This window comes from Pogona vitticeps, chromosome 4 (assembly GCF_051106095.1).
Source record: "Pogona vitticeps strain Pit_001003342236 chromosome 4, PviZW2.1, whole genome shotgun sequence".
Taxonomy (NCBI): domain Eukaryota; kingdom Metazoa; phylum Chordata; class Lepidosauria; order Squamata; family Agamidae; genus Pogona; species Pogona vitticeps.
Genome location: NC_135786.1, coordinates 112,913,451 through 112,928,534, shown reverse-complemented (window position 1 = coordinate 112,928,534; position 15,084 = coordinate 112,913,451). Strand labels below are relative to the sequence as shown.

Here is a 15,084-nt window from a genome sequence, read left to right as displayed (position 1 = left end):
AGGCTGTGGTTTGTCTGGGCTTACCTAGGAAATTCAAGGCATAAGCAGAAGTTTGTTGCATATAAGTATTCCCCTTTTTTTAGAAAACAAAATTTCTAATAAACCCAAATCATTATTTTCTTCAGTATATCCTTCGTTTCCATTTTCCATTTTAATTTTTATGTTTTAATGGAATTGCTGGATAACTCAGTGGCGTAGGTTGAGAGTTTGATTCTCCACTGGGCCTCCTTGGCAAGGGGTGGCCTGAGTGATCCCTAAGGCCCTTTCCAAGTCTTTCCAAGTGTATATACGATCTTCCCTGACCCAATGGGAAATGAAGATCGCAGGAAAGGGGATTTGAAAGTAGGCAAGGGGTAAGTAAAAATACAGAATGTGGCAGAGAACAATTTATATCATTATTGCTTTTACCTATATGATTTCTTACTAAACTTACTCCATACTAATCTTGCCAATTTTTTTTAAGCCTTTAAGATTTACATTTATATCTTAAGTCTTCTTTCTTATAATCTTAACCCATTCATATTCTCATCTCTCATCCAATTTTACAAAGGTTCCCTTTTTTTTCTAGCCTCAACAGTTTCTCTGTCTTTTAATACTTCCGATAAAATATAAATCTCTGCTGCTCTTTTTTTTCCCCCTATTCAATCCTGGGTTGTTGATGTTTCCTCCTTTTTCCAGTATTTTGCATATAAATTTTGCTGCTGTAATTACATGTATGATCAAGTATCTTTTTTCTTTTTTCCATCTAGTCTGGTACTATATTCAACAAAAACAGTTCAGGTTAATGTGGAATTCTACAAGATAACATTTTTTGTAAAATCTCATGGACTAGTTTCCAAAAGCTTTTAATTTCCCTGCAAATCTACCACCTATGATAAAAACCACCACATTTCCAACATTTGTTAGAGGTATTCTGATATATTTTGATAATTTTTAGGTGTCATATATAATCTGTGTATATATTTTCAGTATCATATATAATCTTATATATATTTTCTTTATGATTAACTGATTTTGTTAATATTGTTTTCCCATGCGTGTGACCATGACTCCAGGTTAATATTGTGGCCCACATTTTGAGTCCATTTTATCATACATTCTTTAATCTTGCATTTTTAATTCTAGTAAATAATTGCACAATGTTTTAATCAGTTTTTACTTAACATTCAGATGTACCTTATCTAATGGTTTCTGTTCCTTGCAAGACCTATTGCTTTATCTTTTGTGTACCTTGAATCTATTTGCATTTTTGTCTACCAGTCGAGTATTATATCTTGTTCTTCTAATCCTTTCCTTGATTTCATACTTAAGTCCTTTTTCAACCAATCTCTATATCTCAAGAGTTTCTTCTTTTCCATTAAAGTTGGTTGTGTGAATACTTCCATTGGTGAGACCCATTCAGGAACTTTTTGGTAATTTTCTTCCTGGATCTTAGTCCATACCCAATTCAAAGCTTTCCTTATCACATGGTTCTTAAATGGTTTATTGTCTTTTGCGTTTTGATGCCATCGGAAAGCATGCCGCCCTAGATTTAAATCATGTCCTAGTTTTAATATTCTGTCATTTTCTAAAACCATTCACTATCCAAGCTAGAGCACAGGCTTTATAATATAAAAACCAATCTGGAAGTCAAAAGCCTCCTCTTTGTTTTGCGTCTTGAAGTGCTTTGATTTTTATTCTAAGTTTTTTTCCAGGTCTGCAGTTCTATTATTATTGTTATTTTTTTTATTATATAAATGTAACCTAATTTTCTTTTTCTGTTTTACAGGGTCGTGATTATTGTTCAGAAGAGGAGGACATCACATAGTACCCATGCTAATCAGAACAGGAATACTACTGTGTAAATAGATTATGGTCCAGTCAAGATATTTTTTTGGAAGTCTTTTCAAGTAAACAGCACTACATAACAAACGATCATTTTCACATTGTATGCTCCATTCAGTTACAGTGTTTCTTAATGATCATACAATGGACATTGCTCATGGAAAGAAGAACAGCTTTGTGGTGGAACTGCCTTTGCCATGCCTGGTTGAAACTTGTTGCAGATTTTCATCAAATACCTTGTCGAGGAACTCAGCAGATCTTTAACATGAAATCTGAGTGACATTCTAGATCTCACTTGGGCTGTTGGCCTGTTTTCTATTGGCTGAAAATTGTGTTGTACAAAACCTTCCATAACTGAGCAGTTGAACCTTCCAGTTCTTCCTGTTCACCAACCCACCCGTGGATGGTGGAGTTCTTATTAATGCTGACAATTTAAAGCTTTGGAGATGGGATGCTTTGCCATGACAGACCTCGTTTCTCTGCTAGGAAGAAGTTACCAATTAAAAAGCATGTTGTCACAGAAATGCCAGATATGGTGATGCAGGAGCAGAAATCTGTATTTTTTAAAAACACTTTATCTTTTCCTAGGTATTTCAGTGGAGGAATAAGCTTTCAGTATTGGCTTTGCTGACTGCAGATGGAAGTTGTGATCCCAATCAGTTTGGATCCCTCTTTTTTTTTAAAGAAAAATAAACATTTTACTGTTTTTAGGTATTCTTGTCTTATACCCTTTCATACAGTCCAAGCGTGTTAAGAGTAATTGGGTAAAATGGAGTGGGCAAAGTACTTTGGAACTATAATTGGGGAGGATGTTATTTTAAAGCACCTGTGGGCCAATTTGGGACGTCTTGTAGAGTTTATTTTTCCATACTATAAAAAGATTATTCTCTTTCTTCTCAAAGGCAAGATGTAATATTTTTAAGAAATATTGTTATGAGTAAAAATAATCCGAAGGTTTGGGGAAAAAACACTTCTAGATTTATTTTTAAAACACACATACATTTATTATTTAAGGATTCGCTTTTGTGTTTTGGGGAGTTATAACCATAAAAATGCTTCTTAGAGACTGCTTTTTTTTTTTGCCTTAACAGGGATCAAGATGGCAACGCATAAATAAAATTAGACAGTTGGGGTGGGAAGCACACTTTGAAACATTCTGTGGCAGTTGTAACATATTTGTTTCCAGGAATCAAGGTAGACCCTGAAGTTTTTGTCTTCATGTGTCCAACTTCTTGAATTAGATGTCATTACCTAATGATCCATGAGTCCAGTGGGACATAAGTATCTCTCCTCATCTCCATTTTGAGAAATCATTCATTCTGGTGTTACCACGGCCCTAGCAGGACAAGTAGGTATTGTACTTCTTTCTGCCATTGGTCGAACCACTCTGACATTAGCCTTAGCAGGTGTCTCAGAAAGTCTTTTAATTTGGGGCTTTATGTCAGACTGCTTGGGCATTTTGCTTCCAAGGTTGGTGCTCAACATTTGTAAAACTAAACAATGGAAATATTACTACACACTATGCAGTGCATATTTGAATGGCAATATTTTGAATATTAATCTGTTAAGGGGATATTGAAGTATTTCAAGTGAAATGAGAAGCAGGGGTTCTGCTTAAAAAATGATACCTGTCTTTTAAAATTTGTTACAGCATAGAGGTCTCATTGATGCCTTTTTATCAGTTTTATTTGGCTTTTTCATTTCCATTTAAAACCCTTGCATTAACTTCTAATTCTCTTCAGTGGCTTGCTTCTTTGTTTTTTTAACTTTCCTTCTTGCTCTCTTCTTCTGTTCTTCTCCTTATACCTCATATTCTCCCAGTTGTTCTCCATACCACTCCATTGCCTGTGATGACATTATCTCACAATAAATATTTTATTTCCTTTGATGCACTTCTTCGTGTGTAACAAAACATGTTTAACTACTTAAAATTTAACTCCTCACTTAATCTTTCTTTGGCCACCATCTCTCCCTCTAACTTCATGCCTTCCCCCCCGTCCTTAACTCCCCTTAACTTTCATGCCTTAATTTCCTCTGTTTGCAATGTATTCTTCACATTGGAAGCTTATGGTCAAATTGACCAGATAGGCGGGGTATAAATTAAATTTAAATAAATAAAATAAAATTAAATAAATAAATAAATAAATAATGAGTGTATTACCTTTTGGGGCAGGGACTAGTAAATTTAAGCACCAGAAGTGGACCCAAGTTTCCTTGCCCTCTTATTAGAAGATGTTTCTCCAGAGGCTGCTGAACAGCTGTTCTCATGGTCCCTCATCATTGGCCATTATAGCTAGGACTGGTGGGAGTTGAATTCCCAAAACATCCGGAGGGCCACAGTTGTCCACTCATGCTTTGATCTCCAAAGAAAATAAAAGGAGTAAACATATAAAACAGAGTAAAGCATAGATAAGTGCTCAATTGTATCTTCTGCCACTGCCATCTGTAATCACACCTGGGAGAAAGGACAGTGATCCATTCTGGAGGCCAATAGAGCTGGACAGGGACTTGGCTCCATAGTGAGAAATGATTTCTTACAAGCAGCAAGAAGTGTTCAAGCACAGAAAATAGGAAGAAGAATGTAGAAGAAGCATTCATGTGCAGGAACCACATTCATGGTACTCATGATATAGCCTGTTCAAGCAGCATTTTCCTTGATATCATCAATCATTTAGGGTTTTTTAATGGGGAGGGTAAATTGCCCTTAAAAATAAGGATAACTGGGTATCAGATAAATTCACATATGCAAAATTTTATCCATTCCTGACTATTTGTACAGTGTCACTGATACTAGTTTCTCCATCTTTACTAGAAGTTACCGTTGCTGTTCTGGGTTCCCTGTGTCTTGTTTGATCAGAGTCAGTTTTTCTCTAGAATTAAAACCAAGGCTTTTATTCTCCTATCTGGTGTTGACTTTCTTTCATGAATGATGCTTTTTTTTTTTCAAACAAGGCAGCCTGCCATTAGGAGGTTTGGGGCTTTTTAAATTTAACCTGTGGGCAGAATTGGGGCAGGTTCTACAGTGAGTTAAACTACCTGAACCCAAAGGGATTATAAGATTCCAGATATGAAAGACATACAGTATCTGTCTATGTTTACCTGATTTTACCAGTTGAGTAACATGTACTGTATGGAAAAGTAAGACCCAGAGAAAAATACTGCAGCTGATTCCCAGTCCTCGAGGTTCTGTGATCTAGCCAGCCTGAAACAAAAATAGTCTTGCAGTCAGTCTTTAGGGTATCTTTTGCTTGTTCCCTTGCTGTTTTAAAGACCGTGAAATGTCTCTGATTTGAGGCTGCCAACCAGCCAGGATGATTTCATGGCCGTATAGAGTGACTGGGAAGATTTCAGGAGAAAGAAACAGAAAATGTGTTCTTTTTCCTTACATCTCTCCTGAATCCTCCCATACGGTGTCTGGAGGGAAATATTTAGTTTTTTGATTCACATTGTCCCAAATTTTCAGGTACTTGCTGAGCACTTGGCCTCTGAATATCAATTGCTGGGGAACACAAGCAAAGAGCACTAATATGTTCCTCTCATGGTTTCAGGCTTCCTATGGGAATCTGATTGGCTCCTAGTTGACAAAATGCTGGACTAAGTTAGGCCTTTAGACTGTCCCAGCATGACTCTTCCTATGTCCTCATGTTTCTGAGTTGCATGAATGCTCAAAACCCACAGATTTTTCAGAAAAGCAATAGAATGGGAGCTCCATGGTGGGATAAATTGCTTTCACCCTTTCTCCGTGTTCTTCCAGCGGAGAGAAGAAAAGAAAACCAAGCAGGAGGCCTCAGCATAAAGAAACAGAACAAAAAATGCTGAGCCAGTGGGCACATTAAATCATTTATTAATAGTGTTAAGTTGTTCTCAATACTGTAAGATAGAATTTGGGAGCTGGGATCTAACAGTGGTGCAAAAACGTGCTTTTAGTATATATGTACCAATTAGCTGGGTCCCCCCATCCCTCCCCTCCGCCTCCCTCCTTAGTAGAACATGCTCTGTATGGAAGTTAAAATGTTTGGCTGCAGGCATTTTGATACAGAGGTGCCCTTTCCTGCACAGACATCCATGTGGAATCTGCTTTGTTCCAGTGGGGATGGGGGCACATGTGAATGAAGCATTCAGTGCTAATGTTTTCTCCTGGGGTTCTGGGCCTGAATTGTGTAATACTGTATTGATCAGATCCACAGCCACTGTAGTACAAAACATTGCACTTAATTCCCAAATTATAACCAAAGTGTTTTTGTTTAAGGATCTGCCGGGCCTGAAACAAGGTACAATTCATTTGTCTTCAGAGTTCATGGAAAGATGGTAGAGTAGACAGCCTTTTTCTTTCTCTTCCAAACATTTTTATACCCTCCCTCTACTATGTAGCATCAGAGACTTCAGTTTCTGAGGTTTTGTAGACTTTGGAAACAAGACTTGAAAACTATTTACTAAAGTGTTCCACTTCTAAATTGTATTAAGTTCTCCGGGTGGGGTGGGGGGACTAATTTTGGCTGTTGTTTCTATATGGAATTAGTCAAATGGGTAAAAAAAATGGGCAGCCTTGGAACGGTAAGTTGTTTGTTGGATAGCCAAATTACCAAGAAATCTATTTCTTGTTCTGCGTTTTCCTGAAGTTCAGCAGTCCCCCCATCTACTGGCAAAGCTATGGCACGAATGTCATATTTATAGCTTTTGTGTTATTTCACATGTGTAGGAGAGTTTGATTTAAACAAACCAAGAAGATTTTATTGAGGAACCACAGATTGGCAAATATTAATGGAAAGGTACATTCTAGGATGTGAATGATAAAGGTTAAAACAACAATAAAGTATTTTTTATGTATTTTAACACCAAAATAACTTCTTTACAGAGTCTTAATAGACTCTTACACAGGTTACCTCTCCTGGCTCTCAGGCAGACTTCTTTCTCTTGTATCAAACTCTCATATCTAACTCTCTAACTGATTCTAAACTGAACTCTAAAAACTGCCATAGAGCCCATTTCCTCCCCAAAACATTCAAGTCCCACTAACCAAGAAGAATTAAATCACAACTGCCAACCATACTGGCACTCTGCCCATATACAGGCGTACAATGGAATGTTCATACAAACCTGGTATAGTCAATTGTATATGCACTTGTATATCAGAAAGAGTCTAATTGCCAAAGAGCTCATGTTAATAAATATCACAGTCTTGGTTTCTAATAATGGCCGAAATCCTATTGCCATTTGTGAATCATTCAATAATAAAACTATTAACTACTTACTGATGCACATTGGACTCTTGAGCCAGGTTGTGGAAGAGGTTCCACTGCCAATGATTCTCCTCCAGGTGGACAAAACACTTATGCAGGCTGCACACCTTATTCTATAGGTAGCATACTGGGTGTACCACATACATTTGGATGTTGACAAGCGTCTTCACCACACGAAACACAAGTGGGCCAGATCATTAGTGACCATGAAGACTAGATACATGTCCTGCCTGCTACGTCATGGAGTCCTATAGTAGGGCGTCCCACGCAAGACTTGGCACTACCCTTCACATGCCAGTTCCACCCATGGGTATTGCTGAGTAGTTGCACAGACAGACCACCCAGCCAACACCAATTAGGAACCGGAGGGGGGCTGCTCACACTGGAACTTAATCCAAGCAATTACTACCTCTATACACCTAGGAGGTAGGAAACAGGACCCAAACGTGAACACGGCTGCAGGACTAGTCCATTCAGATGGGCTGTGGGCAGACTCCTCCTCCACTGTGGTGCACAGCTCTGCTGCTCCTCCCCCCTCCTCCACCGCAGGCTCTGGGTCCTCCTCCAAGGCTGACTTCTGCCATTTCTCCTTCACCATCCTCAATGCACCAGCTATGCCAGTGCCCTGGAAAGGCAAAAGGAAACACACATACATGAATGAAACATATACATGCACATTGAGTGGAAAAGACAAAGTTGGTAGACGTTGAAGACCATAAGGAAAGAGGAAGACTCAAGATGAGTCATCTGCCCGCCCGGTTATGCTGTCCAGCACCAGGGTAGACTGGAGAGGCATGGGGGGAGTAGCCATTGTTTACAAATCCAACTTAGATGTTACTAGGCGCTCTTTGGTGGTAAAGCCAGGTCTAGAGGCACTCCACGTGTCGTGCCTCGTGTCACGTGCTAAGGATGGTATTGGGATTTTGCTGGGTTAGCGTGCTCCCCGCGACCCAGCCACTTCCCTACTGGAGCTGGCCGACTTTGTCTCTGCGGCATTGTTGGGATCCCTGAGGCTTCTCGTCTTGGGCGATTTCAACATGCACGCGGGGGCAAAGACTACAGGGCCAGCTCTTGAGTTCTTGGAAACCATGGCTTCTTTGAACATGTCCCAACATGTCATCGACCCCACCCACGTGGAAGGCCATACATTGGACCTGGTCTTTTCCACTAATTGGAGTGAGTGTGATCTGATGGTGACCGACCTTGTGTCGCTCCCCTTGTCATGGTCAGATCACCACCTAATAAAATGTAACCTCTCAGTGGCACTCCCCCCTCGCAGGGAGCAGGGACCTATTTCTATGGTCCGCCCTCAAAGGCTACTGGATCCTGTTGGATTCCAGGAGGCCATGAGAGGTGTTTCAGCTAACCTGGCTGGCGCTCCTGTCGAGGCTCTGGTTGACAGCTGGTCCATCGCTGCCACTAGGGCTATAGACACGATCGTGCCTAAACGCCCTCTCCGGCTCACAGCTCGGCCTGCATCCTGGTTTAACCAGGAGCTTCGAGCAATGAAGCAATATAGGAGAAGGCTAGAGCATAGATGGAGGAAGAACCCGAGGGATTATAACTGGATAGTTGTTAAGGTCGCAACTAACCTTTACCTGACTAAGGTAAAGGCTGCATGTAGATCATTCTTCACTAACTGGATAAGCGAAGCATCCAACCAGCAGGCGGAGTTATTCCGTATAGTGCACAACCTATCCAGAACTGGATCAGGTGATAGGCCTCCCCCTAGTTTTTCACCTGACCAGTTTGCAGCCTTCTTTAAATCTAAAGTGGAGGCCATCCGCCAGGAGCTCTCTAAAAAAGGAGAGTGAGTCGAGCAGAGATGTCCAGCGCTCCATCTTCCCAGTGATTTTCGACTACTTTCAGCCTGTAACGCCTGATTCTGTGGCCAAGGTACAGGGGGGCTTTGTGCCACCACCTCCTCCCTTGACCCTTGCCCGGCCTGGCTAATCAAAGCAGCCAGGCCGATAACAACAGAATGGGCCACAGTAATAATAAATGGGTCTTTCCTTGAGGGCAGATTTCCATCTGCCCTCAAGGAGACACTCATTAGGCCCATAAGAAAGAAACCTAGTTTGGTGGCGGACGAAATTGGCAATTATAGGCCCATCGCCAATGTTTCTTTCATGAGCAAAGTGATGGAGAGGGTGGTGGCTGATCAGCTCTAAGCCCATGGATGAAACAGATGCCCTGGATCCGTTTCAGTCGGGCTTCAGGCCGCACCATGGTACAGAGACGGCATTGGTCGCCCTGTACGATGACCTGTTGAGGGAGGCTGACAGGGGCAAAATGTCTCTGTTGGTCCTCCTCGACATCTCGGTGGCCTTTGATACCATCGATCACAGTATCCTCCTGGGGAGGCTCTCCGAGTTGGGAATTGGTGGCTCGGCACTCATCTAGCTCCATTCCTTCTTGGGGGACCATCCCCAGAGAGTACAGCTTGGAGAGAGTGTCTCGGCCCCGTGGAGTCTCAATTGTGGGGCTCCACAGGGGTCGATCATCTCCCCAATGCTGATTAACATCTATATGAGGCCGCTGGGTGGGGTCATCAGGGGATGTGGGGCTTTGTGTCATCAATATGCCGATGGCATCCAGCTCTACATCTTTTCACCAACTGCAGGTGATGCCGTCCTGTCCCTTCAGCGCTGCCTGGGGGCCATACTGCAATGGATGCAGGAGAATGGGCTGAGGCTGAACCCGGACAAGACAGAAGTTCTGAGGGTGGGTGCTCCCGTGGTAGGCAGCTTGGGTGGCTCTTTCACGTTTGGGGGGGGTCACCCTGGCCGCAAAGAGTGGGGTCCGCGGCTTGGGCATATGTTTGGACCCGACGCTCACCATGGAAATGCAGGTGGCATCGGTAGTCCGCACCACCTTTTTCCATCTTTGGCGGATTGCCCGGCTGCGACCCTACCTCGACACGGGGGCGCTCACTACTTTGGTGCATGCGCTCAGAATCTCAAGATTAGACCACTGTAACGTGTTCTACTTGGGGCTGCCTTTGAGGCTGATGTGGAATCTTCAGGTGGTGCAGAATGCGGCGGCCAGACTCCTCACCGGAGTGAGAAAATACCAACATATTTCTCCAACTCTGGCCACATTGCATTGGCTGCCCATTTGTTTCCGCATCAACTTCAAAGTTTTAATGCTTACTTACAAGGCCCTAAACAGTTTAGGACCTCGATATTTGGCGGAACGTCTGCTTCCACCAAGGTCTACCCGGATCACCCACACTAGTCAGGAGGCTGAGGAGCCTGACGCCGAGAGAGGCCCGGAAGGAGAAGACACGAAACTGGGCCTTCTCGGTGGTGGCTCCTCGCTTCTGGAACAATCTCCCTCCGGAGATTCACACGGCCCCTACGCTGGGCATCTTTAAAACCCAATTAAAAACATGGTTGTTCATTCAGGCCTCCCTCCAGCCAACTCTTGATTTTTTCTTACTTTTCCCTATTCTTTATTTCATTGTAGCTATTACTGAATCATCATGTACTTGTCAGTGTTTTATTGCCTCATTTTGTATTGGAAGCTGCCTAGAGTGGTCTGGTAGTCCAGATAGGCGGGGTATAAATCAAATAAATAAATAAATAAAATGGATTGAGTCAGTAAACAAAGCCAGCGCCATGAGATTGCAAAGTGATCAGTACAACCTTGAATTTCTTTCCCTTGCTCTGTAACAGAGAGCCTACAAATTTGACAAAGCCCAGATTGGATTGATGTTGCTGTGTGGATGGGGAAGATATCTCAAGAAATCAAGCCTTTAAATTTCTCAAGTTGAATGCATGCAAAAAGGGAAATTTTAAAAATATTTGGTATGAAATTGTGTTTTTCATGTCTCACAGCAACTGTATCAAAGGGGAATGAGCCTCCTTTTTCAGTTAAAAGATTGTGGGTCTCACTGTGCTTATCCAGTACACCAATCCATGGTTTCATTTAAAACAAGGCATGCAATGTCTGCGAGCAGCACATGAACCAGTGCTGTGGCTGATATGTACAATATATGCAGTCTGAGACAGCACTCTCACGGTTTCCTATCCATGTGTATGTATAACGTTATGATTAATCAAAAGAAATGGAAGGGCTAAATAAAGAAGAGGAAATCAATTAATGAGTCATATGCAACCTGAGGTGGAATCTTGTCACACCCCCTGCTAAAGCAGGGATCCAGAGCTAAGCATCACTGACAGATGGCTGTCCAGCTTATTTAAAAGTCTCCGGAAAAGGAGAGTTAATTTCCCTGCCCCCCAACTTAGAAAATATGTTCCATTGTCCTTGCCCTTCCTATGGCAGAATTTCTTTTCATGTAATTTTAATCCATTGTTCCAGTTCCTACCCTCTGGAACTGTACAAAACATTCTTGTTCCATATAACAATTTTCAGATATTTGAAGCCAGCTGTCTTACCACGTCTTAATCATATCCAAGCAAAATGTACTCTTCAACTGTTCCTCATCACGGAAAGCTTAGCATCATGGCTGCTGCCATCTGGACATGTAAGCATCCGTAAATGGCCTGGCCCAGTACTGGACACAGTATTCAAGGTGAGTTCTGAGCAAAGCAGAACAGAGTGGCATGATTCTCTTGATCTGGACACTGTATTCCTGTTGATGTAGCAGTCTACCATGGTGGTGGTTCATTTATTTTATTTATTTATTTATTTAATTTATATGCCGCCCACTCTACCCAGAGGTCTCTGGGCGGTTCATAATTTTTAAATAATAAATTTTACCTAATAAGAAAGAATTATCTTGGGTTGACCCAAAGTTTCTGCAGAATGTGACGACACAGATTCTCTGGCATGAGCTTCTTCATTGTATCTTTTCTCTGGATGTTACTGTATTCTTTATCTTGAACTTAAGTGAGAACTAATCAAGAGTTTATCTACTATGCTGGCCCAAGAGTTGAAAATTATTCTTTAGTGACGAAAGAATCAACACACACGATTTTCGCAGGAGCTGCATATAGTCAGGGCCGGAGCTACCACTAGATAAACTAGACAACCACCTAGAGTGCAAACCTGAGAGGGGCACAAAACTGACCTCAGGAGCGCAGAACTGACCTGAGAGAGGCAATTTTATACAGGCTAGTTTCTTGAGAAAAAATGCAATTGAAATTTTATATTTTAAAATTTTAAGATAAATACCACAACAGTGCTATGGAATATAATTATTTATAAAGTCTTATAATTTTTTTCTATATACTGCAACTTGGGTCATTTCATTAAAAAAGAGCTGCTGGTACTCTCATTAGCATAAATCAGTTGCATATATCACCCCTGGTGTCAATGGAAATAAGCTATAAAAAACCACTGGGTAAGTAAAAATAAATAAATAAGCACTTTCAGAGTTGCCAGTACTGCGTACCCTTGAGTACCTCCCCTTGAGGTGACCCCTGCTGCAACCCTTATTTCTTACAAATGTCCCGTTGACACCAGCCACTGTGACCTACTGTATCCGCTGGCGTATAAGACTAGTTTTTTGCCCTGAAAAACATGCCTCCAAGGGGGGGGTCGTCTTATATGCCGGGTGCACTTCAGTTGGGATAGACATAGCTGCCCGTAGTGGCCTTCTGATGCTCACCCGGTGCCCATAGTAGCCTCCCAATGCCCGCCCACCTCATTCTACATACCGTCCAGTATCATGCGGTATCCAGGTGTGGGGGGGTTCGCCTACATCTTTATGTGACTCTGCCTCAGGAATGACGAAAGAGGCTTCAGGATTAAGAAATAAAGAATTTTTATTAACGTATCTTGAGTCAACTCTTCTTTCAACATCAACAGGTTTTTGTAACATCAAATGAGGTGGGGAATCATCCCAAAACCAAGCTAACGATTTGTCAACAGGTAACTCTTTTAATAGTAGGTTTTCGCATTTTTCTCTTTCTCGGTTGGCATTCTCTGAAACCCGTTGCGGACTACACAGAGGGTCCTGCAACAGGGATGGCGGGCCCAATCCCCCTCTTTCAACAGCTCTTTCTCTACTTCCGGATCTAATTGATGTACCATTTTCTCTGGACCTCGAGCCCTGTGATACACCAGAACTGTCCATTCTTCAGGGCTAAGACCAGGTATTATCGGCTTGAACTTTCCTTTAGCTGGATCTTTATATTCGTCATCTATTTCGCTCTCGGCTAGCCTCTTCTGTGGGACTGAGAACACCCTCACTTCTTCGTCTGGTTCTTCAGTCGCTTTCTCCTCTATCACGGTTACTTTTTGCGTCTCCTTTGATCTATTCCCTTCTTCCGTCGTCAAAAACACGTCTATTCTCTCCCTGTCACGGTCCCACTTTTCGCCCTCACTTTCAACTGGCGTTTCTGACCGTTTCTTCCATTTCTCCTCCTCGCGCTTTCCCCTGCCTTCTCCCTCTCCTATCTCAGCCTCGCGGATCTTTCTTTCCTCCTTCGCGTGCGCATCTGTCACTTGCTTTTCTTTCGGTCTCGCTCCTAACTCCCTTTCAGGCTTTATCTCTTGTTCTATCTTGGTTGGTTGAGGGGACGGCTCACTCTTTGATGGTCCTGCTACTTCCTCCTCACACGCCCCCTCCCTTGAGTGGGCCATCCTCTCGACATCTATCTCTTCCTCGATATCCTGCCGAGAGAAATAATCTGCGTTAATATGATTTTTCCCTTTTCTATATTGGACCGTGAAGGAAAACGGTTGCAGGCTAAGATACCACCGGGTTAATCTTGCATTAGAATCTTTCATTTTGTTTAACCATTGTAAAGGAGCATGGTCTGTCATTAAAACAAAAGTTGTACCTAGTAAATAATATTTAAATGATTGGATAGCCCATTTCACAGCCAAGGCTTCCTTTTCAATCGTAGAATATTTTCTCTCTCTTTCACTTAACTTTTTACTGATATACATGACAGGATACTCTCTTCCATCTTTAATTTGAGACAGCACTGCACCTATTCCTCTTTCTGATGCGTCAGTCTGCACCAAGAATGGTAATTCAAAATCAGGAGCATATCTGTGAGGCAATGAGTTTAAGATCTCCTTCACTTTATCAAAAGCAAATTGTTCTTTATCACCCCAAATTATTTTTTTGATTTTTTTCTTTTTTGTCAAATCTATCAAAGGCGCTGTGACCTCTGAATAATTTGGAATGAATTGCCGGTAATACCCTGCTAAGCCTAAAAATTGCTGTACTTCCCTTTTATCCTTTGGAACGTGCCATTTTGTTATTTTGTCAACCTTATCGGGTGTGGGTTGTATCCTTCCATCTTCAATTAGAAATCCCAAATATTTTATACTTTCTCTAGCAATCTTACACTTAGAGGGGTTTACCTTTAAATTGGCCTTCCTTAACTCATTCAACACCTTAGTTAAATGTATTAAGTGTTCTTTGAAATCTTTACTGAAAATCAAGATGTCGTCTATGTAAGCAGCTGCAAACTTCTCTACTGGCTCTAGTACTTTGTCCATTACTCTCTGGAATGTCGCGGAAGCTCCGTGCAAACCGAATGGCATTTTTAAATATTGAAACAGTCCTTTTGGAGTGACAAAAGCTGTTTTCTCTTTGTCTTCCTCCCTCAACGGAATTTGCCAATATCCCTTTACCAGATCTAATGAACTCAGAATTTTAGCTCCGCCTATCTTTTCTAACAAGTCCTCTATTTTAGGCATAGGGTATGCATCAAATTTAGAGATTTCATTCAGCTTTCTAAAATCTATACACAATCTGACACTACCGTCTGATTTAGGCACCATTACCGGATAGCTTCTCCATGGGCTATACGATGGTTCTATTACTCCTAATGACAACATCTCATCCACTTCTTTATTTATCTTTTCTTTAATATAATGCGGCCAATTTCTTCCACCTGATCTTGCTATCTTACCGGGTATAGTATTAATACAGTGTATTCCCATATTCGTAGATCCTGGCTTATTGCAAAATACATCTTTATAATTTCCCTCAATTTCCCTTATTTTCATCTTTTCCTCATTGTTAAGATTGTCTTCCAACTTTAATTCTTCTTCAGGTTTTATACACTCTCTAACTTCTGGCCCAAAATTTTCC

At 41.6% G+C, this 15,084-nt stretch overlaps 1 protein-coding gene across 6 annotated transcripts in view; it reads left to right on the top strand.

The window, feature by feature from the left end:
- C4H1orf21 (chromosome 4 C1orf21 homolog) overlaps positions 1-2,538 on the top strand; it is a 185,379-nt gene extending 182,841 nt beyond the window's left edge. For all 6 annotated transcript variants that reach the window (XM_020795104.3, XM_078392346.1, XM_072998129.2 and 3 more), the window contains exon 6: positions 1,769-2,538. In XM_020795104.3, coding sequence (XP_020650763.1) covers positions 1,769-1,807 — 39 coding nt within the window. In that variant the 3' untranslated portion in view covers positions 1,808-2,538. The remainder of the gene's footprint in view (positions 1-1,768) is intronic.
- The last annotated feature ends 12,546 nt before the right edge of the window (positions 2,539-15,084 follow it).